The sequence below is a fragment of the Mauremys reevesii genome, linkage group 2 (assembly GCF_016161935.1).
Source record: "Mauremys reevesii isolate NIE-2019 linkage group 2, ASM1616193v1, whole genome shotgun sequence".
Taxonomy (NCBI): Eukaryota; Metazoa; Chordata; order Testudines; family Geoemydidae; genus Mauremys; species Mauremys reevesii.
The window spans coordinates 97886347-97914293 of record NC_052624.1 but is presented as its reverse complement, the minus strand read 5'-3'; the positions used below and the strand labels follow the sequence as shown (position 1 = coordinate 97914293).

The 27947-nt window shown below is 41.2% G+C and overlaps 1 protein-coding gene across 1 annotated transcript in view; it reads right to left on the bottom strand.

Annotated features, from left to right (window-relative positions):
* Positions 1-27947, bottom strand: part of CNTNAP2 (contactin associated protein 2) — a 1620276-nt gene that overhangs the window by 814769 nt on the left and 777560 nt on the right. The window contains exons 5-6 of the mRNA XM_039524081.1: positions 3249-3452; positions 693-877 (exon numbers count right to left, since the gene is read on the bottom strand). Of these exons, the coding sequence (XP_039380015.1) occupies positions 693-877; positions 3249-3452 (389 nt within the window). The remainder of the gene's footprint in view (positions 1-692; positions 878-3248; positions 3453-27947) is intronic.

Sequence of the window (27947 nt, the reverse complement as noted above, 5' to 3'; positions counted from 1 at the left end):
GACTATTCCTTATAACCCAACTCTAGATGCTTATGAACTGATTGTTTAATGATTTGTTCCAGTATTTTTCCAGGTATTGAAGTTAGGCTGACTGGTCTGTAATTCTCCGGGTCTTCTTTGTTCCCCTTTTTAAAGATAGGTACTATGTTTGTCCTTGTCCAGTCCTCTGGGATCTCACCTGTCCTCCATGAATTCTTGAAGATAATGGCTAACAGTTCCGAGATTGTTTCAGCTAGTTCTTTACATATCCTAGAAATTTTATCAGGTCCTGCCAACTTGAATATATCTAACTCATCTAAATATTCTTTAACCTGTTCTTTCCCTATTTTGGCTTGCTTCCTCCCCCTTCGTTGGTCATATTAATTGTGTTGAGTATCTGGTCCCCATCAACCTTTGTGGTGAAGACAAAAAAAAATAGGCATTAATCCCCTCAGACTTCTTGATGTCATCAGTTATGAACACCCCTTCCCAACTAAATAAAGGACATACAGTTTCCTTAGTCTTTTTCTTGCTTCTAATGTATTTATAGTATCTCTTCCTATTGCCTTTTATTTCTTTTGCTAGGTGCAACTAATTTTGTGCCTCAGCCTTTCTGATTTTGTCCCTACATGCTTTTGTTATTCTTTTGTACATTTGGCTTTATTCTAAAGAGCTGATATGAAGGAGAACTAGCAACAGGTGTCACTGTGTACCTCATAGTCCAGGTCCAGGTAATCAAATTCCCCATTGGTTCTGAAATGTTGCATGTGCCTATCCAGTGTTAGATTGATGTTCCTCCCATGACGTTCTATGACAATGGAGTGCCAATGGTGGTCATCCAAGAGGCTGCCTGTCATCACAGATGTGTGACCATAAATTGAGCCATACTGGTTGCTACCTGAGACGGAGAGGATGAGAAGAGCAGCAGATGATTAACTCAGACTCAGTGTCATTTAGGAAACTTATTCATCCTGCTGTATCATATTTCACAAGAAACATGCTGCATACACACTACCATTACTGTTGTGAAGTCAAGATCTGTCCATTCAGGAGTTTTTGCCATTAATATATTTAGCTAGGTTGTATACCAAATATCTAATCTGTGAGGTATATAAGTAATTACTGATAACAGAAAATGTTTGATGGAGAATTATAGTAATATCCACTTCTTGTTAGTTATAAAATTGTTTTCAATCAGAGATTTTCTGTGTTTGAGCCCTAGAAAGTAAAAAGCTGTCACCTTCACTAGAGTATTTAAACTTTGGGCCAGATTCCCAGCTTCAGTGGAACTATACTGACTTAGATGAGGACTTAGCCCTTGGGGTCTGATAACAGAAAAGCTTTAGGCCAGGACTACATTTGGAAGGGTGTGTAGTTATACCTATATACTGACATATTATAACAGCAAAGCACTCCTATTGTGAATGCAGCTTATACCAGAAAAACTGTGCTTTTTTGCAGGTAAAGCTTATTCCAGCCCCAGAAGGGAAAGAGGCTATATTGGCAAATCACAGTATAACTGTGCTGGTATAACTGCGCTGGTATAACTGCATATAAACTAGACACTTCTGGTGGAACAGGTATGTTAGTTAGGGATCACACCTCCTCACACCCCTGACTGACATAGGTATATTTGCAAAAGATAGTAGTGTAGACCTGGTCTTACTCAGCAATAAGGGACGAATAGAACAAATCAGAAAGTTGTGCCACAATCTTCCATGGTTTGAATGCAGCATAATCTAAATCTATTTATTTAGCTGAAACTTTCTTAGCATTAAACATCACTGGAACTCAGACTTCGAGTCTTAGTAGATCCTTCCCTCCCCTATCTCCTCAGAGTGTATAATCACACCTTAGCTAAGCAAATGTATGGACGCTATATTATTCAAGCTGGCTGAGCTGAGAAATATAATGAAACTGAGAAATGAGTGGGTTATAATTTCAGTGAAATTTGTTAAAAATGGATTAGTGCTACAGGAAGATGTGCTGTCCTCATCAACATCTGCCTATATTGTTGATCTTTAGAAAAAGAAGCAGAATAGAAAATGCTAGTGGAAATAATTACTATTCATTGTAAATAATACATGAATAGAATAATTTACTGTTCACATGACTGCAAGAGAAGCAGGCAAAAGTTACATGAAACCTCATTTTAAAGGGCATTTGTTTTAAGAAAAAATAAACCTAATGCCACTTACACACTTTCCTTCTCATATGAGCAAAACTATTTTATATAATTCAGCCTATAAACCAAACTGCTCATAAGCCTGTAATATCTTTTGCAGAAGGAAAGAGGCAAGACTCGGTAGTAATAAATATATAGATGACTCCTTAACGAGGCAACTGGCTACAGACGGAGCCTGTATCTGACTCTGGCACTCTAGTGCTCAGATTTTATGAACACAGCCTACACTTCTCATCATCTAGGGTCTCCTTAAATCCTGCCACAGAATTAGTTATATGATGGATTATATACTGAATACACAACAAAAGCCAACCTACTAATTTCCCAATCTCGAAGTTAACAAAAAGAATGGGCCCATATGAAAAGTAGCTCCCCAAAGTGTCCCAATAGTCTTCTCACTTGCTTAGGGTATAGGCTCTAGCAACATTGGCACCAGGTTACGGAGATCGGTAAGCTGAAGATCATATCAGACATTCAGGGTGATATCCTGTTCTAGAACTGACTTCAGTAGGGACAGGATTTCTCTTTAAGCATTTGCAGCCCAGAGCTGTCACTCTACCTCCCCTCTGGCTATACTTTCTACAAGGCAGTCTTCTTGGACCTCAGCTTGGCATTAGCCCATGGCTTCTCAGTGAGGGCCCCTCACTGTTTTTTCTGCAGCTTCCCAAGTTTTCCTAAATTCACCTGGCCTTTCCCCTGATACTGCTGATCAGCACCCTCTCTCCCACAGCCATTTACTTCTACTATAAATGAATCTGTGTAAAGCTAACCAGCACCACATATGCTCTATACCAAGAATAAGATTCTCTTGTCATTTTTGGGAACAGTACATTTCTAGGTGTTATTGTTTTTTGTCGTGTTTCTACTTGTGGTTTCATTTTGATATTACTGACATTTTGTGTAGATAGTAAAACATAATCTACACTCATAAAAATACTGCATACAGGAAAAGGTTCCGCATTTTCACCAGATGATCTGATTATAAGATACTGCTTAAAACAGCAAGCAAAAGAAGAAGAAAAATGAAGAATGGTATTTGAATTTAAATTATGTTCCTAAAATGATTTTTAAAGAATAAGCATACCTAGATTTAAATTAAGGATCAGCTTGGCTTTTTTCAGTTCCAGGGTGATATAGTCTCCTTGCTGTCCTTCTCCATGGAAGATGACACCTTCACTTTCAGAGGTTTTAAATTTCAAAGTGATAACGTCTTTCAGTGTTTTCATTTTCTTGTTCCTGAATCTGTATGGTAACACAGCATGGCCATCAAAATTGATAACATCGGCCCCTAAAGGGAAGAAGTAAATAACATTGTTGCTTAGTGATTATATATTACTGTGGCCGTTGGAAAAGCAAACATACAATTTGTGGATTACATCTGAGCAGGATAAATGTATGAATGTGATATGAATTGTAAATATGTTTTCTCTAGGTTATAATTTAATGGAAGAATATATAATGCAACAACCAGATAGGACACATATTTAATGTTTATTTTTTCATAGGGATATCATAAATTAGACTCAAAGATGCATAACCTACAGATTTTATTCAAACTCCCTTTCATCTCTCTTGAACATGGTGTTGCTCACAAATATTTACCTACCCAAAGTTGAAAGCAGGAAAGAAGATTTTCCCAGTGGCTGTTAATAGTCTATTTGATGCCTCTTAGAAAATTCACTAGAGATGAGTGTATGTGAATTTTTATCAATGAAATATGACACTGCAAAACTTCCCTGGTAGTAATAAAATCAGACCAGATTCCTTGCAATGTTCATAATTTTTAGGACTAACCTGGAACAGGATCAGGCCTAAAATTCACACTCCAGTGAAATTACCATATTTTTCTGTTTGTGAACTATCTGCAAATGGATATAGATTGTTATGAATTTGTTTATTAGCATTTGTTTGACAAATTACTTCTGTAAACTATTTTAGCCTATATTTTCTCATTAACTTTGCTGTAAGAATTCATGTACACCTCTACCTCGATATAATGCTGTCCTCGGGAGCCAAAAAATCTTACTGCGTTATAGGTGAAACCGCGTTGTATCGAACTTGCACAGCCCCCCCGCCCTCCCCGGAGTACTGCTTTACCACATTATATCCGCATTCGTGTTATATCGGGTCGTGTTATATAGGGGAAGAGGTATATTTGCTATTCACGATTCACTATTTATATCATGTGATTGGTCACCTAAATCCTCCTAGATGCAATATGATGTTGCTCCCGAGTCACTAAATGATTGGATGACCTAATATTTGCAAACTCTTTCAATTTCTGCCTGAACTAGATTTGTCATTAAATTAATTTCTCTCTCTTTCTGAAAAAAAAAAGATTATTTTTCAAACTTTGCTGTCATGAATAATTCTGAATATCAATCAAAATAGATATGAATGTGACTGGTTTGTTTGAGAATTTGCAAAACATATTCATGATTTTTTTTTTGCAAATTTCCCCCCAGTTTTGATTAAAATATGCATTTACCGACATCCCTATATAACAAACATACAAGTCATATTATGCGCCAGATGAAATCAGGATGGAAATTTCATCATCTGCAACACTGTGCCTCTGTGGGTTGTTCTCCTGGGATTGCTTAAAATATCTTTAAAATAGTCACTTATCCTTAACCACACTGATTGAAGATAATTAAAAACACAAATAATGTTCCACCCATTCATCTCTCTAAAAAAAATCTCCAGAAAACAAAAAAACAAAAACAAGAACTACTCACCGTGGGTGAGTGGGATAGTAAATTTGTTAAAGGCTCCCTTAGAATATTTTGTATGTATGTGCATAAATAAGAGTATGTATTGCAAGCTGAATTCATTAGGACTTTCACTTTCAAGTGCTTTCAGTGAAGCACTTAAGCAATGCTTATGTCCATTCCTATTCAACGTGGGACTTAAGCACCACCTTAAGTGATTTGCTGAACTGGGGCTTTAATTATTATCAGGAGCCACTTATACATGCTATGTCCATAAGGTGTCCTAGTCACATTCTATAAGTTCCTGATACAGCTTTTGCAGTCAACCTCAGAGCTCTCTGAGTGTAACAGAAAAGAAAGCAGTGTGACGCTCGGTAATTTTTTACTGAAAGCCGAACAGTCAGTGCTACAAAAAGTAACGTGCATCTTCTTGCTTAGTGACAGATTAACAAACCATTCTGTTTCTGTTAATTAACCTGTTCATCACCAATTAGGATTAAGCCTTGCTGTCATGTTGATTAAATATATATTGATACACCATTTAAGCATCCAGTATACTAAGTGTCCAAAGGTTAAGAGAAACACATGGTACTTCCATCACATAGTGTTTTCCCCAAAATAATTAAAGTAACACTTCTGTAGAATTTCACTGCACTGATTCTAAGCTTCTTTACATGATGGGTGAAGTTTGTGACACCTATTTTATGCTGTATTATCCATTTACTTTTGGGATATCTTTAGTAAGTTTGTACAATATATACAAATTGGATTACTGTCAGACTCCCAGGTGGCATAAATGGTTGTAAACTCTGGAGCTTTACATCTAGAGCAGCTAATGAGATGGTCTTATATATTTCCAGCTTTCTTGTTAATGGGTAGACATTATGATTATAACTGCTAAGGGATGAAGGAAGGGGTAGTACAGTATTTTCAAATTAATGGTGCTTAAAAAAAATTCCATCTCTGAATACAATATAGAAAGCTAAAGAAAAGAAAGCTACAGTATAGAAAGCTAAAGAAAATACATTATAGAAAGCTAAACAGGTTTTGTCACTCTACCTTAAAAATTATGCACACATTTTAAGTGTGTGTTCTGTAAAGAAAACTAAAATAATAAAGTGATTGTTGGTTGCAGACCAGCAGCTGATGAGTTTATTTCAGAAGCTATTTGAGATAAAAATGTAATGCAATCTACCTTAAGCACCTTTGCTATAGGCTCAATTCAGTGCCAACTGATGTCAATGGAAAGACTGTAATTGATGTCAGTGGATGCCTGACTGTGCCATACATGAGCTGGTAACTAACCGTAGTTACCCTGTGGCTTGAAACAACTCTTAAACCACCTTTCTACACATCCATCCATTCTACACATTACCATGCACTCTACACAGCCTGGCCAGAGACTGCAGGGTACTCCACATATTTGAGAAGAAGCTTTATATCTGTTCCTCTCCCCATAGAGGAGAAAAAGGAGCTGGGATGTATAGATTCTGCAGAGAAGCCTCCTTATGCCTCAGCCAGCTCCCCGCTTTCCATCCTCCCTCTCAGCTCAGTTGTCAAATAAAGTGATATTAAGTGTCAAGGTGAACCCATAATACATTTCCTTCTTCCATCGGTCCTATATCGTGGTTCTGAATTGGGGGTCCCTGGCCCACTGAGAGGCTGTGAGCCATTTCAGGGGGTCTGCCAAGCAGGGCCACTGGGAGCCCTGAGCTTGCAGTCCTGAATCCCGGCACCCTGTGGGGCAGGAGCCAGAGCCACCCACTCTGGGCTAAAGCCCTGATCTCCAGCACATCTCTCTCTGGGGAAGAAGCCTCATGCCCAGGTACCCTGAGCCATGGCAGAAGCCACCCCATGGGGCTGAAACCCGAGCCCCAAGCCCTGGCAGAAGCTGCCTTGAGCCCCAGTGTCCCCAGCCCCAGCTGAAGCTGCCCTATTGGAAAGTGGGGCAGCCCCACCCCAATATCCCTAGCCCCAAGCTGTCACCCCACCCCAAACAGCAGAAGCCCCAAGTCCCCTGCTCTGTGGGGAAAAAGCCATGAGCCTCCCATCCCATGGGGCTCCCAAGCCGCCCCACCCACAGCAGCCCTCTGGGGTCAAAGCTGCCCCCCCACCCCACAACTGAAGCCATCACCTTCCCTCCCTCACTAGGTCATGGAGTTTTGATAGCATGTTGGGAGGGCATTTGAAAGAAAGGTTGAGAACTTCTGCTGTACATTACACTGGTAGCAGACAGCTGGCCATCAGCAAATAGCTGTGCACCACCTACTGTCAAATTTGAGAGCCCTTTCCAACATATTTTCAAGATATTTTATAAGAACGTAGTGTCAGTTTCAGAAAAATATATGGATCTTCCCGCAATCCATCCTGACCCCCTTCTGCTGTGTTTGTAGCTCACAAAGGGAAGTCTGTTGGGAAGACAGGTCAGAATAAGAATCTTTAATTCCAATTTTCTAGGTTCCCAGCATTTTCTTTAAAGACTATATTATCAACATTCCACAAGTGCTGTTTTAAAGGGCTATATATTCTCAGCCTTAACTCTAACTCATCTCTAGGAATAACAACCTTGGTCAGGCCAGTTATACCATGTGAAGTTGTTATGCAAGTTGTGCTGTGCATCTCTGCCAATGTTCCCATATCCTGGCCCACAATGTCCATTAGTCCAGTTGTGGGTTTCTCTTAAAAACAAAATGCACAAAGTTTCAAACAAAATGGGGGAGGAGTAAATTGTACAAATGTCCACGGTACGAGGAAGGTTGAGACCCTAACCCATTGTTTGAGTATGCCTAAAAGAGGGTCCAAATAAGGATGCTCGGATCCAGAAACTGAATTTCTCAAAAGTTCAGTGGCCATTTGATTTGGTGTTCCAGGTCGGTTCAGTATTGAAATAGGTCAACACACATTACATTTGGACCTGGGCTTTGTTCTGAAGATTTTTAATTAAATAATCAAGTTTGACCCTCTCTCTGCTTGTCATCTCAGTCAAACTTTGAAAGCTTTTAATAATTAAATAGAAAATGATGCTTAAATCATCATTCATAGCAATCAGGTTTCACAGCTGGGTGGTCAAAAAGGAATGCTGTCTTTACTCTTCAGCTTCAGACTGAGTTATACCAAGAATTTAACAGTCTACTTTATGGGGCACATATTGACATCAAAAAGGCTTTTGATTCAGTTGAGAGGTCAGCACTTTGGTTGTTGGTGTTCCAGATGTTCTGCTAAATCATATAGAATCATTGACTATCAGGGCTGGAAGGGACCTCAGGAGGTCATCTAGTCCACCCCCCTGCTCAAAGCAGGACCGATCCCCAAACAGATTTTTGCCTGAGATCCCTAAATGGCCCCCTCAAGGATTAAATTCACAACCCTGGGTTTAGCGGGTCCATGCTCAAACCACTGAGCTATCCCTCCCTCCCAATCTGGTGCACGATCTTAAAACTGCTACTAGAGCGAGAGTGTGCATTGGTTCATGGCTTTTGCCACATTTCTACACAACGTCAGGTGTGTGGCAGGGACACAGTCTCACCTTGGCACTATTCTGTTGAGCTATTGACTGGATATTAGGATTTGCCACCCCACACATCCGAATCAAGCTTGGTCAAGTGTTCTCTGACCAAGACTGACATGACGATGCTATCTTGCTTGTGGAAAAGCCATAGAATTTCAACCCCACTCTCCAAGGTCTTCAAGATGGTGGCCACACTGTGGGATTGTATGTTTCATGGCAGAAGCCCAAGGTCCGGGACCTCAGAGCTGGGCCACCAGAAACACTGATGCAGGTAGGGCAGAGTACTGTGATAGCAGTGATGAGTTCATCTACTTATGCTGCAAGCAGAGTTTAAATGGTCACAGCAAAATGGACGTTTTGATTAATAGGTCTCTCTTCGTCCTGCATTAAGTCAATGTCTTGCTTATGGATGCAAAAAAGTCTTTGTGCTGAGACAAAGTTTAGGATCTATCAAACCCATGTACAACCTGAGTTGCAATACAGGTTAGAAACCTGCCCTCCCTTATAGGCAAGCTTGAAGAAGCTAGAGACATTCCATATCCACTGTCAGTGCCAAATCTTGAGCACAAAGTGGTTTGAATTTGTTTAAATGTCATAATCTCACAGAGATCTGGCCTTTCTTCAATCACTCATTATATTCAAAAGCAGTGTTGCGCAATCTTTGAACATATCACCAGGAGTGACAAAAACACCCCAGCACAACATGCATGCAAACTCTCCATCAATGCACAAAAGGTTGCATGTCCTGATCCTACCTGGTCCCACCCGTGGGGTTCGCAGGATTGAACCGTATGTGGACACTTCACTACATGATGCCTGGGGCAACGCCACCAACCATGATCACTCTGGCTAGTACAACAGTTCTCAGTAGACTAGTTTTTGAGGATGATACTTACATTTGACTGCAGTATAGCCACCTATAGTATAAGGCTAGTGCACATCAGCTGCGACTGCGCTAACATTTATTACAAACATCCTTCTTCCTTTATAAAACATGTCTTGTAATACAAATTCATTGTAACTAAGGCTGTCAAGTGATTAAAAAACTAATTGTTGTTAATTGTGTGATTAATCTAACTGTTAAACAATAATAGAATACCATTTAAATAGTTTTTGATGTTTTCTACATTTTCAAATATATTGATTTCAATTACAACACATACTACAAAGTGTAGAGTGCTCAGTTTACATTTTGTATTATAAGTATTTGCACTGTAAAAAAAACAAAACAAAGAAATAGTATTTTTCAATTCACCTAAAACAAGTACTGTAGTGAAATCTCTTCATCATGAAATTTGAACTTACAAATGTAGAATTATGTACACAAAAAACTGCATTAAAAATAAAACAATGTAAAATTTTAGAGCTAGCAAGTCCACTCAGTCCTACTTCTTGTTCAGCCAATTGCTCAGACAAACAAGTTTGTTTACATTTGCAATGGTGCCTGCTTCTTGTTTACAATGTCACCTGAAAGTGAGAACAGTTGTTCACATGGCACTGTTGTAGCCAGCGTCGCAAGATATTTACATGACAGATATGCTAAAGATTCATATGTCCCTTGATGCTTCAACCACCATTCCAGAATACATGCATCCATGCTGGTGACGGGTTCTGCTCGATAACAGCCCAAAGCTGTGGAGACTGACACATGTTCATTTTCATTATCTGAGTCAGATGCCACTAGCAGAGGGTTGATTTTCTTTTTTGGTGGTTCAGGTTCTGTAGTTTCCACACTGGAGTTATGCTCTTTTAAGACTTCTGAAAGCATGTTCTACACCTTGTCCCTCTCAGATTTTGGAAGGCAATTCAGATTCTTAAAGCTTGGGTCAAGTGCTGTAGCTATCTTTAGAAATCTCACATTGGTATCTTCTTTGTATTTTGTGAAATCTGCAGTGAAAATGTTCTTAGAATGAACAACACGTGCTGGGTCATCATCTGAGACTACTATAACATGAAATATATGGCAGAATGTGGGTAAAACAGAGCAGACACATACAGTTCTTCCCCAAGGAGTTCAGTCACAAATTTAATTAATGCATTATTTCTTTAAATGAGCATCATCAGCATGGAGGCATGTCCTCTGGCCGAAGCATGAAGAGGCATATGAATGTTTAGCATATCTGGCACATAAATACCTTGCAATGCTGGCTACAAAAGTGCCATGCAAATGACTGTTCTCACTTTCTGGTGACATTATAAATAAGAAGAGGGCAGCATTATCTCCTGTAAATATAAACAAATCTGTCTGTCTTAGTGATTGGCTGAAAAAGAAGTAGGACTGAATGGACTTGTAGGCTCTGAAGTTTTACATATTTTTGTTTCTGAGTGTAGTAATGTAGCAAAAAATATCTACATTTATAAGTTGCACTTTCACAACAAATAGATACTTTATTTGCTCTACAGTATGTGCACGAGGTGAAGTGAAAAATAGTATTTCTTTTATCATTTTTATAGTGCAAATATTTGTAATATAAAATAACACACTGATTTCAATTGCAACACAGAATATATATGAAAATGTAGACAAAAATCCAAAATATTTAATAAATTTCAATTGTTATTCTATTGCTTAACAGTCTGATTAAAATTGCAATTAATCATGATTAATTTTTTTCATCACCTTAACCCTAATTTTTTAAATCACGATTGTTTGAGTTAATCCCATGGGTTAACTCAGATTCATCAACAGCCCTAATTGTAATACATAGTCATTGATTTCTAAGTTCAGCCAAAACTATCATCTTGGTCTTGTTCTTATAAATTATAAATTATAAAGTATGGATTAGTTCATAAATAAATGTAAAATCCAAATAAGCTAGTTGCAATGTAAGGAACACACTAGAATTCAAACAAGAGATAGGAAGGGAAATACTTTGCAATTTGTACATAAAATGTAGAATATTATGGCACCCTTGAAAATCTTCAGTCAGCAAAGTAGTAAATAAAACAGGTCATCATGTGAGATTGGCTACAGAGCTCCCTATAACAACTCTTGCTTGTTTTTAAAACATAAAATTGACAGCAGATCCAAGTGCTTGTTTCTAAGTAGAGTTATATCTACAATTTTCTTGAGAATTCCACATCTAATAAGCAATTTTGGAAAACCATCATGAAATCTATTTGTAGAAAATCCATGTGGAAACCACATTTATTCAGTTCTGAAAATCCAAGAGAGGAACAATTTAGATTTTCACATCCAACATGCTTATTTTTGCTCTACTGAGAATGGCTCAGTTTGTTTTAACCACTCAGCCAGTATTAAATGTATTCTCATCCACAGAAAATATTAACGGTATGTAACAGTCTTGAGTAAAATGTCACGTACATTGAATGGCAAAAAATAAATAAAAATCATGGCCATTACAAGCTGAAAGACATTAATTTCTAATATACTATACAGAATGTCCCTTAAACAATGCCATGAATTCTCCTGCATGTATCTGTTTCTTGCTGTTATAGTGCTCTATATGAGCTGTATTATTTTATCCTTGAGGCTTGTGTGTACCACCCATTAATGTCTGCAGCAGTTACATTTGAGCATTAGGGATCTGATCTATTATCAATTGAAGGCAATGGGAATCCTTCCATTGACTTCAACGGGCTTTTTGGATTAAACCCCTGATCTCACCCAATTTACAAAAAATTGAAACTAAGTAAAATTTTTCAACAGCATATTGAAAAAAATAAGCTATTATAGCTATGATGTAGGAAAATATGCCTATATCTTCACTAGAAATGCTGTAGTGCTTCTGTGCAGACACTCACTACAGACCTAGCCTAAGTTTGACATGAGGTACTATAGATGGGATAGCCTAATTTTGGCAATTAATTTGGCAACTGATCTTTGATTATCAGCAGGTAAGTATGCCCAGTGGACTGTGATGGGATGTTAGATGGGGTGGGATCTGAGTTACTACAGAGAATTCTTTCCTGGGTGCTGGTTGGTGAGTCTTGCCCACATACTCAGGGTTTAACTGATCACCATATTTGCGGTCGGGAAGGAATTTTCCTCCAGGGCAGATTGGCAGAGGCCCTAGAGGTTTTTCGCCTTTCTCTGCAGCATGGTGCACGGGTCACTTGCTGGAGGATTCTCTGCAGCTTGAGGTCTTCAAACCACAATTTGAGGACTTCAATAACTCAGACATAGGTTAGGGGTTTGTTACAGGAGTGGGTGGGTGAGATTCTGTGGCCTGCATTGTGCAGGAGGTCAGACTAGATGATCATAATGGTCCCTTCTGACCTTAAAGTCTATGAGTCTATGAGCATCTAAAGAAACCAGACAGCAAGCACTGTGTTGTTTAGAGTTTAATTGTTTGAGCTGCCCCACCCACTCAACTCCTCCCCAAGACCTTGTCTGAAATAATTATGAAACACGAATCAGGAAAAAGCAACTTACTAGAAAATATCTTATATCATATATAAAATCATATTATATCTTTCACATTAAAAATACTATGTCAATCTTTTGAATATAATATGGATTCATGATATAGTGTCCATAAAGAGACAGGTATCCTTGTATACATGTTTGGCTTTATTTACGAGTAGACCCATTGATCACTCGCATTAGTAAAATTAAGTGTCTGCAGGACCTGGCCCCTTGTTATCATGTATCTTGCAAAATCATTCAATAATAATAAAACACAGTAGTAATTTTCTGCTTAGTAGTATTCTCTTCAGCAGTGCTATGCTGAGAGGACCTACATGGTCTTGGATAATTCAGTGCCCTGCAGATTACACAGTAATTCTGTTTAAGAGCTCCAGTATGTAGAACTGTGGTAATAATCTATGTTCCTTATGTGGTGACGGTTGACTATTTAATGTTAGGATAATTACCATGACATGGTAGCTTATTTAGACACTACCACCATATAATTTCTATAATTACAATGTAAATATATGATTCTTTCTGTCCTAAATCACTGAAGTACTGACCCTGGCATCACAGAGATCTTCTTAATCCACCAAGCTACAGAGAGCGTGGACCTCCCCTGTGTTCAATGAAGTCTCATTGCTCTGAGAGACTACTCCTGTAATATTAAACAAGGATACTAATTTTCATAAATCTTTAATTAAGGAAATTACAGTTCTGAAGCCTTAAAAATTATACCTTTCCTGTACGAGATTTCCTGACTTGGGTGGAGTATTCTATTAAATAACATTGTGGGCTTCTTAAAAGACTATTCCCACTTTTGGCGGGATAGGTAGAGTTTTTAGCCTGTATACCATTGTAAGTCAATGGAGCCACCTCAAGCTATAGCTACCTATTCCTCTAGCTAATAGTTCCACCATATTCAAATTCCTCCCAAAAGGGATGAAGTCATGAAGCCTACCAGATGCGAAGGGGAGGAGAGCTAACATACATGAACCCCACCCTTAGCCTCTAAGACACTCGTGCATTTATCAATTGTGTGATTTTATTACCATACTCCTGCCTGCCCAAATGTCATCTGTTTATGACACTCATTTGTTGTGTCTTCCTAAATTTAGGGCAGCTACCACATTCTTGTGAGACACATAGAACTATCTTTGATGTTCACAAATAATTAATTAACAATAATAAACCAGCATTAAAGCCTCAGAACTTCAAATAGCAATTTCTTTACTTTTTTCATAGGAGGGACCCAAATCTACAGATAACGTCAAAATCTCTAAGACTTCCCATTTATAAAACATAACCAAAAACACTGAAATTTGTAGTTTAAACATAATTGCTTAGCTACTATGGTGATGGGCATGAACGAAAAATCTAAGAATGATATATCAGATGCAACAGAACAAAAACCGATGGCAATAAAGCGGCGGAACAATGAGACATATTTTGCCAAGAAGTGTACATCCTGACACAAACAAAACCAGAATTACTCATTGTAACGTTAAAATATGGGCCTAGATTTTCAAAATGACTAGCAATTTTTGGGGGGCCCAACTTGACACATTTTGGATAAGACACTACACTGGTACTGATACACAGCCAACATGACAGCATGTTGGCAGTGTATGTCTGCACTACGAGCTCATGTAGATATATTCGCACTAGCTTTCATCTCAGCTAGCACACTAAAAATAGTAGTGTAGCCGTGGTAAAATGGGCACCTATAGTGGCAACCTGGGCTTGTTGTCCTGAGTATGTACTCACGGGGTTCAAGTAGGTTTCTATTGCTGCTTCTGCCACCTGGGCTACTAAGGCTACACTATCATTAGCATGCTAGCTCAAAGTGCAAGTATGAGTATTTTTAGCATGCTAGCTAGTGCGAGTACGTCTACGTGAGCTGGGAATCACACGCTAGCTCATAGTATAGATCAAGGGTTCTCAAGCTTCATTGCACCGTGACCCCCTTATGACAACAAAAATAAAAAATGGTTACTTACCTTTGTAACTGTTGTTCTTCTAAATGTGTTGCTCATATCCATTCCAGTTAGGTGTGCATGCGCCGCGTGCACGTTCGTCAGAAGATTTTTACCCTAGCAATCCCAGTGGGTCGGCTGAGCGCCCCCTGGAGTGGTGCCATAACGGCACCGCATATATACCCTCAGCCGACCCACCCGACCCTCAGTTCCTTCTTGCCGGCTACTCCGACAGTGGGGAAGGAGGGTGGGTGTGGAATGGATATGAGCAACACATCTCGAAGAACAACAATTACAAAGGTAAGTAACCATTTTTTCTTCTTCGAGTGATTGCTCATATCCATTCCAGTTAGGTGATTCCCAAGCCTTACCTAGGCGGTGGGGTCGGAGTGAGACGTGGCGGAATGCAGGACCGCAGAGCCAAAGGCTGCGTCATCTCTCGACTGTTGGACCAGAGCATAGTGAGAGGCGAAAGTATGAACCGACGACCAGGTCGCCACTCGACATATTTCTTGTATTGGTAAGTGTGCCAGAACGGCAGCGGAGGACGCCTGGGCCCTGGTAGAGTGGGCGGTGAGATGGCCCAAAGGGACATCAGCCAAGTTATAACAGGTGCGTATGCACTCTGTGAGCCATGAGGAGATTCGCTGCGACGAGACAGGAAGACCTCGCATTCGGTCAGCAATTGCCACAAACAGTTGAGAGGATTTGCGGAACGGTCTTGTCCGATCAACATAGAAAGCCAACGCCCTATGAACATCAAGGGAGTGAAGTCGTTGCTCTCGCGAGGATGCGTGAGGTTTTGGAAAGAATACCGGAAGGAAGATGTCCTGGTTGTTGTGGAACGCGGACACTACCTTCGGGAGGAATGCTGGATGTGGACGTAGCTGCACCTTGTCCTTATGAAAAACGGTGTACAGTGGGTCCACCATGAGCACTCTGAGCTCAGAGACCCGTCTGGCTGATGTGATAGCTACCAGAAAAACCATTTTTCATGACAGGTACAGCAAGGAACAGGTGGCTAACGGCTCAAAGGGTGGGGACATGAGCCTGTTGAGGACCAGATTGAGGTCCCAGGTGGGAGTCGGATGGCGCACCTGGGGGTAGAGACGGTCAAGGCCCTTTCTGAAACGGGTAGTCAGCGGATGAGAGAACAGCGTATATTCTCCCTCACCGGGGTGGAAAGCGGAGATGGCCGCTAAGTGCACCTTTATAGAGGACAGTGCAAGGCCTTGCTGTTTTAGCGACCAGAGATAATCAAGGACCACCGGAAGCGGAAGCTCTGAAGGAATAGCGTCGCGCGCTTGAGCCCAGCAAGCGAAGCGCTTCCACTTGGCCAGGTAGGTAGATCGAGTGGAAGGCTTTCTGCTGCTCAATAAAACATGTTGCAGGGGAGCAGAGCAGCGCAATTCCGACTGGTCTAGCCACTCAGGAGCCATGCCGTGAGGTGGAGGACCATCAGGTCTGGGTGACGGAGAGTGCCGTGATCTTGCATTATAAGATCCAGGTGAAGCGGCAGAGGAATTGGGCTGGCCACGGACAGACGGAGCAGCGTAGTGAACCAGTGTTGCCTGGGCCACGCAGGCGCGATTAAGATGAGAGTTGCTTTGTCCCGTCGGAGCTTCAGCAGGACTCTGTGTATGAGGGGGAACGGGGGAAAGGCGTAGAACAGATGACGAGTTCATGGAAGGAGAAACACGTCTGACAGAGAGCCCGGTGACAGGCCTTGAAAGGAGTGAAACTCTTGGCATTTGCAGTTTGATCGGGATGCAAACAGGTCTACATGGGGAAATCCCCACCGTTGGAAAATGGCATGAGCGATGTCCGCTCTCAGCGACCACTTGTGGCAGAGAAAGGACCTGCTCAGGCGATCCGCAACGGTGTTCTTGACGCCAGGAAGGAACGATGCCACCAGATGTATCGAGTGGGCTATGCAGAATTCCCACAGTAGCATCGCCTCGTGGCAGAGGGGGGAAGAGCGGGTCCCACCCTGCTTGTTGATATAGTACATGGCCGTTGTGTTGTCCGTAAAGACTGAGACACAACGGCCACGGAGGCGAGTCTGAAACGTCTGGCAAGCCAGGCGCACTGCCCGGATCTCCCTGACGTTGATGTGCATATTCAATTCCTGCACCGACCAAAGACCTTGAGTACAAAGATTGCCAAGATGGGCTCCCCATCCGAGGGACGAGGCGTCCATCGTCAGGGAAAGGGAAGGTTGAGGAGCATGGAATGGGACCCCCGCACATACGTGGGATGGGGTCAGCCACCAGTGCAGGGATTGATCACTGTCACATGTTGCTGGACTGTGGCCTGCGGCCTGCGAGTCCCCCCTGATGAGCCAGTTGTCTAGGTAGGGAAAAACGCAGATGCTGCGCCGACGGAGGCGGGCGGCGATAACGGCCATGCACTTCGTAAACACCCTTGGGGCCGTGGATAGGCCAAAGGGGAGGACCGCAAACTGGAAGTGAAGGTGAGTGATTGTAAATCGGAGGAAACATCTGTGTGGTGGAAAGATGGCGATATGAAAATAAGCGTCCTTCATATCGAGGGCGGCATACCAGTCTCCCGGATCCAATGTAGGGATAATGATCCCCAGGGATACCATGCGGAACTTCAACTTCAGCATGTATTTGTTGAGTTCTCGCAGGTCGAGTATGGGCCGGAGGCCCCCTTTGGACTTGGGGATCAAAAAATAATGGGAATAAAACCCCTTGCCCATCTCCCTCTTCGGAACGTTCTCCACCGCTCCGATGGTGAGGAGCGAGTGCACCTCTTGTAAGAGGAGTTGCTCGTGAGAGGGGTCCCTGAAGAGGGACCGGGAAGGAGGGTGGGAAGGTGGGGGTGAAACAAATTGCAGTTGGTAACCACGTTCCACAGTGCGTAGGACCCAGGCATCGGTGGTCAGCCGGGCCCACGCCGGGAGGAAATGGGAAAGACGGTCGGAAAAAGGCAGGGAGGGATCTGGAGAAAGATCTGGTATGCCGTCCCCGGACGCATCTTCAAAAGGACGGTTTAGGTCCCGCTGGTTTGGAAGGGGTCCGCCCTTGGGACGGTTGGTGGCCCGGTTGCCGTCTACATCCCCCGCGACCCCGTCGCCGACCAGAGTCCTGCCTGTAGCGAGGCATATAGTAAGGCCGGTTAAGCTGGGGGCGGAACGGACGCCTCTGGGTCACAGGGGTATGCATCCCCAAAGTACGGATAATGACTCTATTGTCCTTTAAGTTCTGGAGCCTAGAGCCATCTTTTCGGAGAACAGAGCCTTGGAGTCAAAAGGAAGGTCCTGAATGGTGTACTGTACTTCAGGGGGAAGCATCGAACTCTGGAGCCAAGAAATCCGGCGCATGGTAATGCCCGAGGCTATAGTACGTGCCCCCGAGTCAGCTGCGTCCAAGGAGGCTTGTAACGAAGTGCGCGCTACCTTTTTACCTTCCTCTACGAAGGCTGCGAACTCCTGTCGTGAGTCCTGAGGTACTTCTCTACCTCAGCCCAAGTGTCATGTCCGTAATGGCTAAGCAAGGCCTGCTGGTTAGCCACTCGGATCTGCAGGGCACCAGCAGAGTAGACCTTGCGACCAAGCAAGTCCATTCCCCTGGCTTCCTTCGATTTAGGAGCCGGGCCTTGCTGGCCATGTCACTCTTTATCGTTGACAGATTGGACCACCAACGACGAGGGGATAGGGTGCACATACAAATACTCATATCCCTTGGAAGGGACCATGTACTTGCGTTCCACCCCGCTGGCTGTGGGCACAATAGAGGACGGAGTCTGCCATAAGTTATCAGCAGTCGCCTGGATAGTCTTAATGAAGGGGAGGGCTATGCGGGTTGGGGCGTCCGCTGACAAAATGGTCACTATCGGATCGTCCACCTCCGATACTTCCTCAGCCTGTAGGTCCATTTGCAAGGCCACCCGGCGAAGAAGCTCCTGGTGTGCCCGTAAGTCAATTGGAGGGGGACCTGCAGACGACGACCCCGCCACCGCCTCATCCAGGGAGGAGGCAGAAGAAGAAAGCCTGGGAATGATGGTATCCCGCTCAGCGTCTGGGACCTGGGAAGGTTCCTGCTCCAGAGGTTCCTGGGCAGGCTGATTACCTTCCTCCACGAGCGATGGTACCTCAGTGTCAACTGGGGGGCGGCTTAATGTAGCCTCCGGAATGCGTGACTCGTGTGGTACGGTGCGCGTAGTAGGCACAAGAGCGCCTTGGGCTTGGTGGTAGGCCCAAGGGGTCCAATAACCCCAGTGATGAGGGTCCTGGTCTGCGTAGTGGGACTGCTGGAAGACCCCCGAAGGGACCTAAGGGTTGTGTTCGTCGACGTAGTAGCTGTCGGATTAGCCCCCACCCGCACCGGGGACCGGAGCGCATGCCCGGCTCCCCGGGTTTCAATCTGTGTTCGGCCTGCCGCAGGCCTATGCCTACAGGGGATCCTCATACCTCCTGTTTGAAGTGCCTGGGAAAGTCACACTTGTCTTCTAAGTGCCCAATTTGCAAGGCTTTCAAGCCTCGCACTAAGAGGGAAAGAGACATTAGGCTTAAACAACTCCTAATGGAGGCAGCCTTAACCCCTCCGGCTGCGGCACCGCCCACTGGCCCTCTAGACTCTCGCAGTGCCACCGCAGCACCAGGCCACTCTTCGGCGCAGCAATCAAGGGTTGCTAGGGTAAAAATCTTCCGACGAACGTGCACGCGGCGCGCGCACACCTAACTGGAATGGATATGAGCAATCACTCGAAGAAGAACTACACAACCCCAGGAGCGGGGACCAAAGCCTGAGTCTGCCCAAGCCCTGCTGCCCTGAGAGGGTGGAGGGGCAATGCCCCTGCGCCACCACCTGCAGCCAAAGCCTAAGCTCCACTGCTTCAGCCCCAGGCAGGTGGCCTGTAACCTGAGCCCTGCCACACAGGGCTGAAGGCCTTGGGCTTCAACTTCAGCCCTGGGTTGTGAGGCTTGAGCTTTGTCTCCAGCGGCAGGGCTTGGGCTTGGGCCCCAGCAAGTCTAACGCCAGTCCTGGCAACCCCATTAAAATGGGATTGCGATCCACTTTGGGTTTCCGACCTCCAGTCTGAGAGCCGCTGGTGTAGTGCATGCACAGCCTTTGGATCAATTTCACCTAATAGTTACAGATGCATCTCTACACCACATTGCAGTGGGAAAAAATGAGTAAATTGGGTCTTGGGCAGCAGTCAAAAGAATCTTTTATTTTTTTTTTCTACAATGAGACAGAAAAGTAGAGTCAAAGTGTTTGAACATTGCCTGCAGGCCTAAGAAAACACTCAGCATGGTTGCACTGTAATTTACAGTGGTAGAGCCAACAGTGATGAACCTATGTTCTCTGAGAGCAAGGTATCTAACATGCAGAAGAGAAGCCGCCACACCATATACACACACACACTTATGTATACTACTTTACGTTGAGGAAGTGTGAGGTGAAGGAAAATCAATTTTGTTGAGCTTCTGCTGCCTTGCTCAGCTTCCTCAGTTTGAATATGGTCATATTTGCTTTGAATCCAAAACAAAGTGATTTAAATGGTTGAAGAAAAAACATTACATTTGCTATGTGTGTGTGTTTTTTTCTTTTCTCCCTCTCCCTTCCTCCCCCACAACACACACTGTATCCACGTATAATTTATAAGGCATAAAACAGCACCCAGGCTGCTCAGAACACTTTATTAAGGTCTATTTTTATCTTGAGTTTTGAATAACAGGTACAAACTAAACTCTCACATTTTATAAATTAATCAGAAACCCACAAAAATAGCTACTGCAGGGTTGCATTCTGTGGGGTGTTGAGCACTTCCTGAAAAATTCTGAATGCCCCTAATATTCACTGAAGATATGCTTAGAGCACTCGGCACCTTGCAAGATTGTTCAATATTTTGCAGGATCAGGCCTTTAGTGCTCATTTTCCATTGAATTATTATTTGCATGATAGCAGAGCACAAACATTATCCTCTTTCACCAACTGATGATTGGTCCAGTCACTATTAGTTGGCAGATTTCATGAAGAAGTCAGATGAGAAGTGAGTCTCCAGGACAGAATTAATGAGGAGATGACAGAATCTTTATAGATAAGTTCTGGTAGGATACAAAAGGTATCGGAGACAGAACGGAGATGTTGGAGGGAGAAGCCATATAAAAATACAGACTGAGATGTTAAAATAATGCACACCTAAAGTTAGACTCCTCGATCCATATTTAAGCACTTACATAAGTAACGTGATTTTCAAAAGTTCTGAGCACTAGAGATGGTTGAAAATTTTCCATTGAAGCCTGTTTTTCAATGGACATTTGGGTTCACAATTAAATGAATATGTTTTGTGCAAAGTTTCTGCTTTCTGAGGAAAATTTTGATTTTTTATTGAATATCAAATGCATGAAAACTGAAAAGTTTTTTGAGATTTTGGCTGAAAACTGACATATTTTGAGTTGGATATGCCAGACAACATCTCCCATGATGCACCATGGTCCTCCCTCTCACCAAGAGGGGAGATTGTGGTGTATCACGTGAGATGTAGTTCACCCAAGAGACCCTGCCCATAGACAAGAATGGGAGCATGAACCACCGAGATTACACCTCCCATGAAGCACTATTGCAGCATTTCAGAATCAAACTATTTCAGTTTTCAGTTGAAATAGTTAGGGTTTTAATTTTTCACTAAAAAGCCAAAATTTTCTGTGGAAACACAACAAAACATTTTGCAGACAGCTTTACTGTGCCTTCAGAAGTCACTACAGTATATAACTATTGAACTTCCCTTTACTTAACAAATATTACTGGAGTGCCTCCTCACTTTTGAAAATCAGGCGCACATAATTAAGTGCCTAAAGCCCCAAATCAACAAAAACGTAAGTGCTTAAATGCCAATGAATCCCATGGGATTTACACACACACTCTGAAGCAATATGCTGAACAGCATAAGATTTAAGACCATATTTAAGGTCTTTGAAGCCTTAACAAGGACTAGAAATCTAAATGTGGATGGCCATTTTAGAAAAATTTTGAACTACAGGGCACTAATTACACTTTGTGGTACTGATTCATCTCTCAATTACATTGGTTTGAAAATCAATGGAGTGAGAGGTGAGTCAGACTCAATAGATTCCAAAAATCATTACATTGTTATGTAACCTGACTTTGGGTTTCGAAGACTGAAATAATCAAGATTTATTTTGGAATTACCAGGCTGCTACACAACGGTACTTGCCAAGCAGACAAGAGGTTAACAGTTTATATTTACAATAACTTTTTATATTATAGACTGTATGAATAAGATAATTACAAATTATCTATTATTTAAGGACTTAGTGTTTGGTATCCACATATTTTGCAATCACATGCAGTGGGAGGGAACAACAAAATATTCCATATTGCAATCCACTATTCTTTAGCTATGACAGAGCAAAACCAATCACTTTGTTAAAAGCAATATTAATGTTAGATATTCTATAGAGCAGTTATCCTTTCATGTACATTTCTATCAGCACGAACTATTGATTTATTGGAAACAGAGGCCCAACATGAGCTTTTAAATTCCTATTTCCAGGACTGTTCCTCATTATGAAACATCTCATTTACTATTTGCACTCATTGGAAATGGCAAACCGTCTAATCATGTTCTGAAGCAAGGTACAGTACAGAACATGATTTATTTGCAAACAGCTAGTCTGTACTAATGTGTTCTTGATTTCCTTTTTAATATTCAATGGACTCCAGGTCAATAGAAAAGGACATGAATGACTCATGTAGTAAATAGCCAAAATGTGTCTCAGTTCTTATGCCAGCTGCTTAGCTTGTTCATTACTTAATGTAAAGAAGATACAGAGACAAAAAGGAACTGTACCACATTGGGCAACATTTCCCCCCAATGTACTTGCAGTGAATAAATAAAACAGTGTATTAAAACATTAATGTATCTGATGGAATTTATAGTTTACTGTTTATATCTGCATGAAAACAGAAAGAAACATGGCTTTACTCTTGATCTATAGCACATTCTTTTACAATTTGGATTTCTTTCTTCTGTTTGTGCTAATTCCACCCAACTCTGCCATCAAAATGTTATATAATTTCACCAAGACACTTTGTTTAATGCTTGAGTCTGGACTTTAAGACTATTCAGCATTAAAGTTAAAATCCTCCCTTCCTCCTCACACTCTACTAATTCTCTATAGCATCTTCTTCAACTATTGCCTGCATGGAACTTGGATTTGAATGTAATGTTAAATGGAAACAAGTTATATCATATGTTATATTGGTTCAGAATATGACATACAGGCCTAACCCTGAAGTCCTTAGTAAATTTAACTCGGTTAAAATTCTCATTGACATCATTGGAACATCTGCATTTGATGCTAGAAAATTATCTTGAGCTAGTCTGTTTGTGAGCTCATGTCAGTAAACATTTACTCACACAAGTAGTTTCATTGAAGTATAATTGCTCATTGATGTGATTAAAGCTGTTCCATCTGGCCCACTCTGTATAAGAGATTCACAGTGCTGATTGGTGAGATGTATTTCACCATTAACAAATATGTTATCTTCCCTTTCCAATTCCTTTAGCAATACTTCTTTTACTGACCTTCTATCACTGCTGCTGCTACTGCCTTACTGAACCAACCTATTTTAGAAACATCATCTTCAAGAGGTAGCACATCTCTGTTTTTAGAAATTATATTTAATTAGTGATGGCTGTCGTTGAGTCGATATTGAGAGAACCTTTACTATACAGGACCCTGGAATGCCAGGTCTATGAGGAAGCTCAACTTCATTCTCATGCCCCCAAATAAGATAGGCACAACTAAACTGTGTTTAGCAAAGCATAGGAAAGGCAGATCAATGGAACTGGAGCTGGGTGAATAATTCAAAATTAATAATTCAGTCAGTTGATTACCCCTTTCCTTTTCAAGCACTCAATATGAGAATGATTTTTCTCTAGTTTATTCATTATTCAATATTACCGATTAATTACAACAACATATCTTGATCTGTAGCTGGCCTTCTGCTAAATGGAAGTGTCAGATCTTCTGGGCATATACAAAGTCTACCTATGCATCTGTATCATGTCTAGCACAGTGTTACCCTCATCCTAATTAGGGGCTTTGGGTGCATCTGTAATATACATACATAAATAAATACATACATAATATTTAGATGTTTATGACAGTTCATTGTGCGTATTCAGTTCTTGGCTGCTGTAACTGACATAACTCCATTTACTTCAATGGAACTATGTTGATTTTCATCAACTTCGGATCTGACCCTCATTATTTAAGACATGTTTTGATTGGAAACACAGTTGTTGATTCATTTTGAGTCAATGGACGTTTTACCTGTGTAAACACTCAGTAACAACTTAAGGAATTGGTCCTATATTTTGACCACACTGGAACCACTTACAGCAAAACTCCATTTTTATACTAAAGTCCCAGAGTGATATGAAATTTGTAGTTCTGATTACATCAAACATTAAACCCTTTATAATAACATTGTTTGAGGTGCAGAGGGATGAAGAGACTTCACTATTAAAGGCTTCCTCTGTGGCACACACTCAGTAGGTAAGAAAAAGTGCAATGCAAATTAACCATAAACTGAGTAAGTTGGGGACTTGTAAATGTTCAGGTGAAAACAAAAACAAACAAACAAAAAAACCCAAAAAAGTGCTAAAAAGAAAGTGTAAACTTCTCCATTATCAAATCATGGCATTTAGTTTTGATATGATGTACGTTACAGAACACTGATCTGTCAGGGCTCCAGAGTCACTACATTCAGTTAACAAGGAATGTCAGCTAGAATGTTTATTTTAAAGTCCCGTATCACTTCTCAACCTTATGGAAGTATACTTGGTAAGATTCATTGGAGTTCAAGATCAAGGGGAAATGTATTGACTGTCACATGAAAATGCTTGCTAAGGGTTGGGAAAATGCAAGTTAAATCTGCTAAATGGAGGAGTCAGATCCAATTAGTCAAGAAATGACACAGCCTTTGGTTTACCAGTTTTATGTGCCTGGGAGGCTCAAAATATAGTAAAAATATACCTGTCTCCAAGAGGGAAAAGGTCAACAGAAATCCGTTAGAGCCCCACTGCTTCCCCCCGAACTTGCAGGCTGTGTCATAGCATAGCAACTTTATGATAAGGAAGCCTAAGTTCTCTTGACTAGTTAGCACTACTGGACAAAAAACAATAAATTTGCAAAGCGTTTGAAACATTTTTTCCATCAACTGTCAAATTAGTCCATGATATTTTTAGCCTGTCTAATTCTACTAATCAAATATATAACACACTAATGATTTTCAACAATTAGAAAATAATCTATTCATTTTTATTATTATTCAGCCAACTGCACAAGTCAGTGATATTCCCTAGACTATACAATCTTGTCACCTGACAGTGAGCCAAAGCTTACAGTCCTTACTCAGGGTATACTTCCATTATCTTTAATGAGTAAGTCCCCCAGGATTCGGTGTGAGGGTCTGAGGGTGCAAGTCTAGAATCGAGGGCTGTGGGGGTTCTGGATCACTGACAATCCCTTCTTGTCACCAAGGAAGATGAGCAAAGCAGCATCTTGCTGGTCATCTGGAAGGTCAGGAGGTTCTATGTGAACACCCAAGACCTGTGGCCACCTGATTGGCTCACACCTGCTACTTAAGCCAGGAAGCAAACCAGGTGGGATGTGTAAGCACTTATACAGATTTCCTGCAGCTGCCACATTTGACTCTGCTCTTCCCTGCCTCCTGATACAACTCTGTTCCTGATTCCTGCTCTGTGCCTTATTCTTGCCTCTCTCTAGCTACTGCCTTTTCACCTTGTTCTGGGCCATTGGCTACCAATCTTGTCTCTGAATTCTGACACTGACTTTGGCCCAATCCTTTGCTCTGGCATTTGGTACGTCTTCCTGGGTCCTATCTTCAGCTTTGATTCCTGGTCCTGACTCTGGTTTCAGCCCTCTGCCTCTGCTACAGTTGACTCCAGATTTGATCCCTGCTTCCATTCTGACATGGAGGCCTGCTTTGCCCACTGGACATGACTCCTGCTCTAACCACAAGGCAAAACCGTCTATGTTCCAGTTCCCAACATTCGCTCCAATTCAAAGGAGAATTTAAGTGGATTTTTGTATCCAACTGCCTCCAAATTCATTAGACACTGGGTTTTAAAACAATCATTGACTGCTACAGACAAAAAGGCAGGAAAATGTTTTTGCATCTAGACACGTGATAAACCCCGGGCTTTGTGCTAGAATGAATTTGTCAGCAGTAAAAGTAAATCCCTCGTTTTATGGAATCACTTCTCAATACGTCTTGGATTAACACCAGAAATGTAGGTACATTCCTAACAGCCATTACCTGGTTCCTGCTGTGCAGCGGAAACCAAGTAAAATACATACAGCATAAATTTGTCTACATTTATTTCCTAAGCCAAAATATATGGTGTTTTGAATATACAATCTGAGTATTGTATATCAAATCTAACATATTGTTAGACACACACACACACACACACACACAGAATTAGATTTATAGAGGAAAGCTGTTGCTTCCTGGGTTGAATAAGTGACTGTGGGATAAACAGAATGAGAAGCAATGTATAAATGGTGTTATTTATTATAGCATTGTCCCTGCTCATTCCCCCTTCTTCTTAAGGTGACACTTATCAAGATATGCACCAGTGTAGCACCAACTAGTTATGTTAAGCTGTGTACATCACTGTACCGCCCCCCTTAAAGCAGCATTTAATACAGGAATGTAAGTGCTGTAAAAGTAAATGTCATGTAAAGTAATACTGTCAACTTGAAAAATCACATTTCTCTCTGAGAATTTTATACATTCTATAGTTACAAGTCATACCAAAGATAAAAATAACCAATAGTTTATATTTCACATATTTCATTTTCTTTTTACTTTGTATGTAAGACCTTTCTTTGTGTATAGTCAGTTTCACTGATCCCCTTGAACAATCAGTTATTTCTCTATTGCTGAAAAGACCCTATGAGTAAAGGAGCAGAAAAATGCTAATACAACTTCAAAGGGATTTAAATTGTGTCCACACACACAAAGTGATCTATCAGAAACCGTATTTTTTTAAAATCAGATTTACATCAGCTGAGGATTTGGGCCATAGATTTTTTTTTAAATAGAGGCAAACAAGCAGATCAGTAACAGTAGTCTCAGCTCTCTACTTTATTATATTTTTCTTGGCAATGCAGTCTTATCATTTTCTATTCCCTACTCCATATCTTTATGTTCCCTTAAATTTAAGTCTAAGAAAGGAAAATATTCATTTTAAATATTCACGATGCATATTTTCCTTCCAATGACAATGTTACAGTGATTAATCAGAATTTCTACTGCAACTCTAGCAATAGGGTAAGAATGGATGAGATAAAGATGGCTGCAATAACAAGGAAAGTCTGACATGGTGACAATTATTGTACCTTCCAGCATGGTTATTTTGTCTAGTAAGTAGTAGTTATTAAAATTTTCAGACTAGGGACCAAGATTTTCAAAAGTGACTAGTGATTTTAAGTGCCTCAAATTTTGGGTGTCCAGCTCAAGACACCACGTAAGGATCTGGATTTTCAGAAAGTGCTCATCACCCAACATTCTGAAAAACGGAATTGGGAACACACCATCACTAGTTATTTATTAAAATCCTGGCTAACATGCCTGAAAAAAATTAGGCACCTAAATCAATATTTAGGCACTTAAATACCAATGGCTTGATCTTCAGAACTGCTAAATACAAACAACTTTCACAGAAGTCATATGAGAGGCAAGATAGTTAAGTACAGAAACTGAACACTATAGATATAGCCCAGAAGCCAGCCTCTACCCCCATACCTTCTAGAAAGACACAGAAAATCAGTCCACTTTTATGTAAATACCTAAAAGGAGACTCAGGTTCCTAACTTTAAACATACATGTTTACAAAAGTTGACTGAATAATACTGTATGCTTAGCCAACTAAATGTATTCACAACAAACCTAGAAAAAACAGATTAAAATGCAGGTCAAAGACCTCTTCTATAGCCAAGTGTAGTGACAGTCAGGATGCAGGTGAAAGAATCACTCAGCTGTGCACGGTCATTCTTAAAACTATGCCACTCACAAGATGACAATTTTATGTTAATCCCATTCATCAGTATTAAGTTATAGTAAAATACAATAATTAAACTCCCACATTAAGGAACAAGTTTGGATGACAAGCCACTTATTTATTT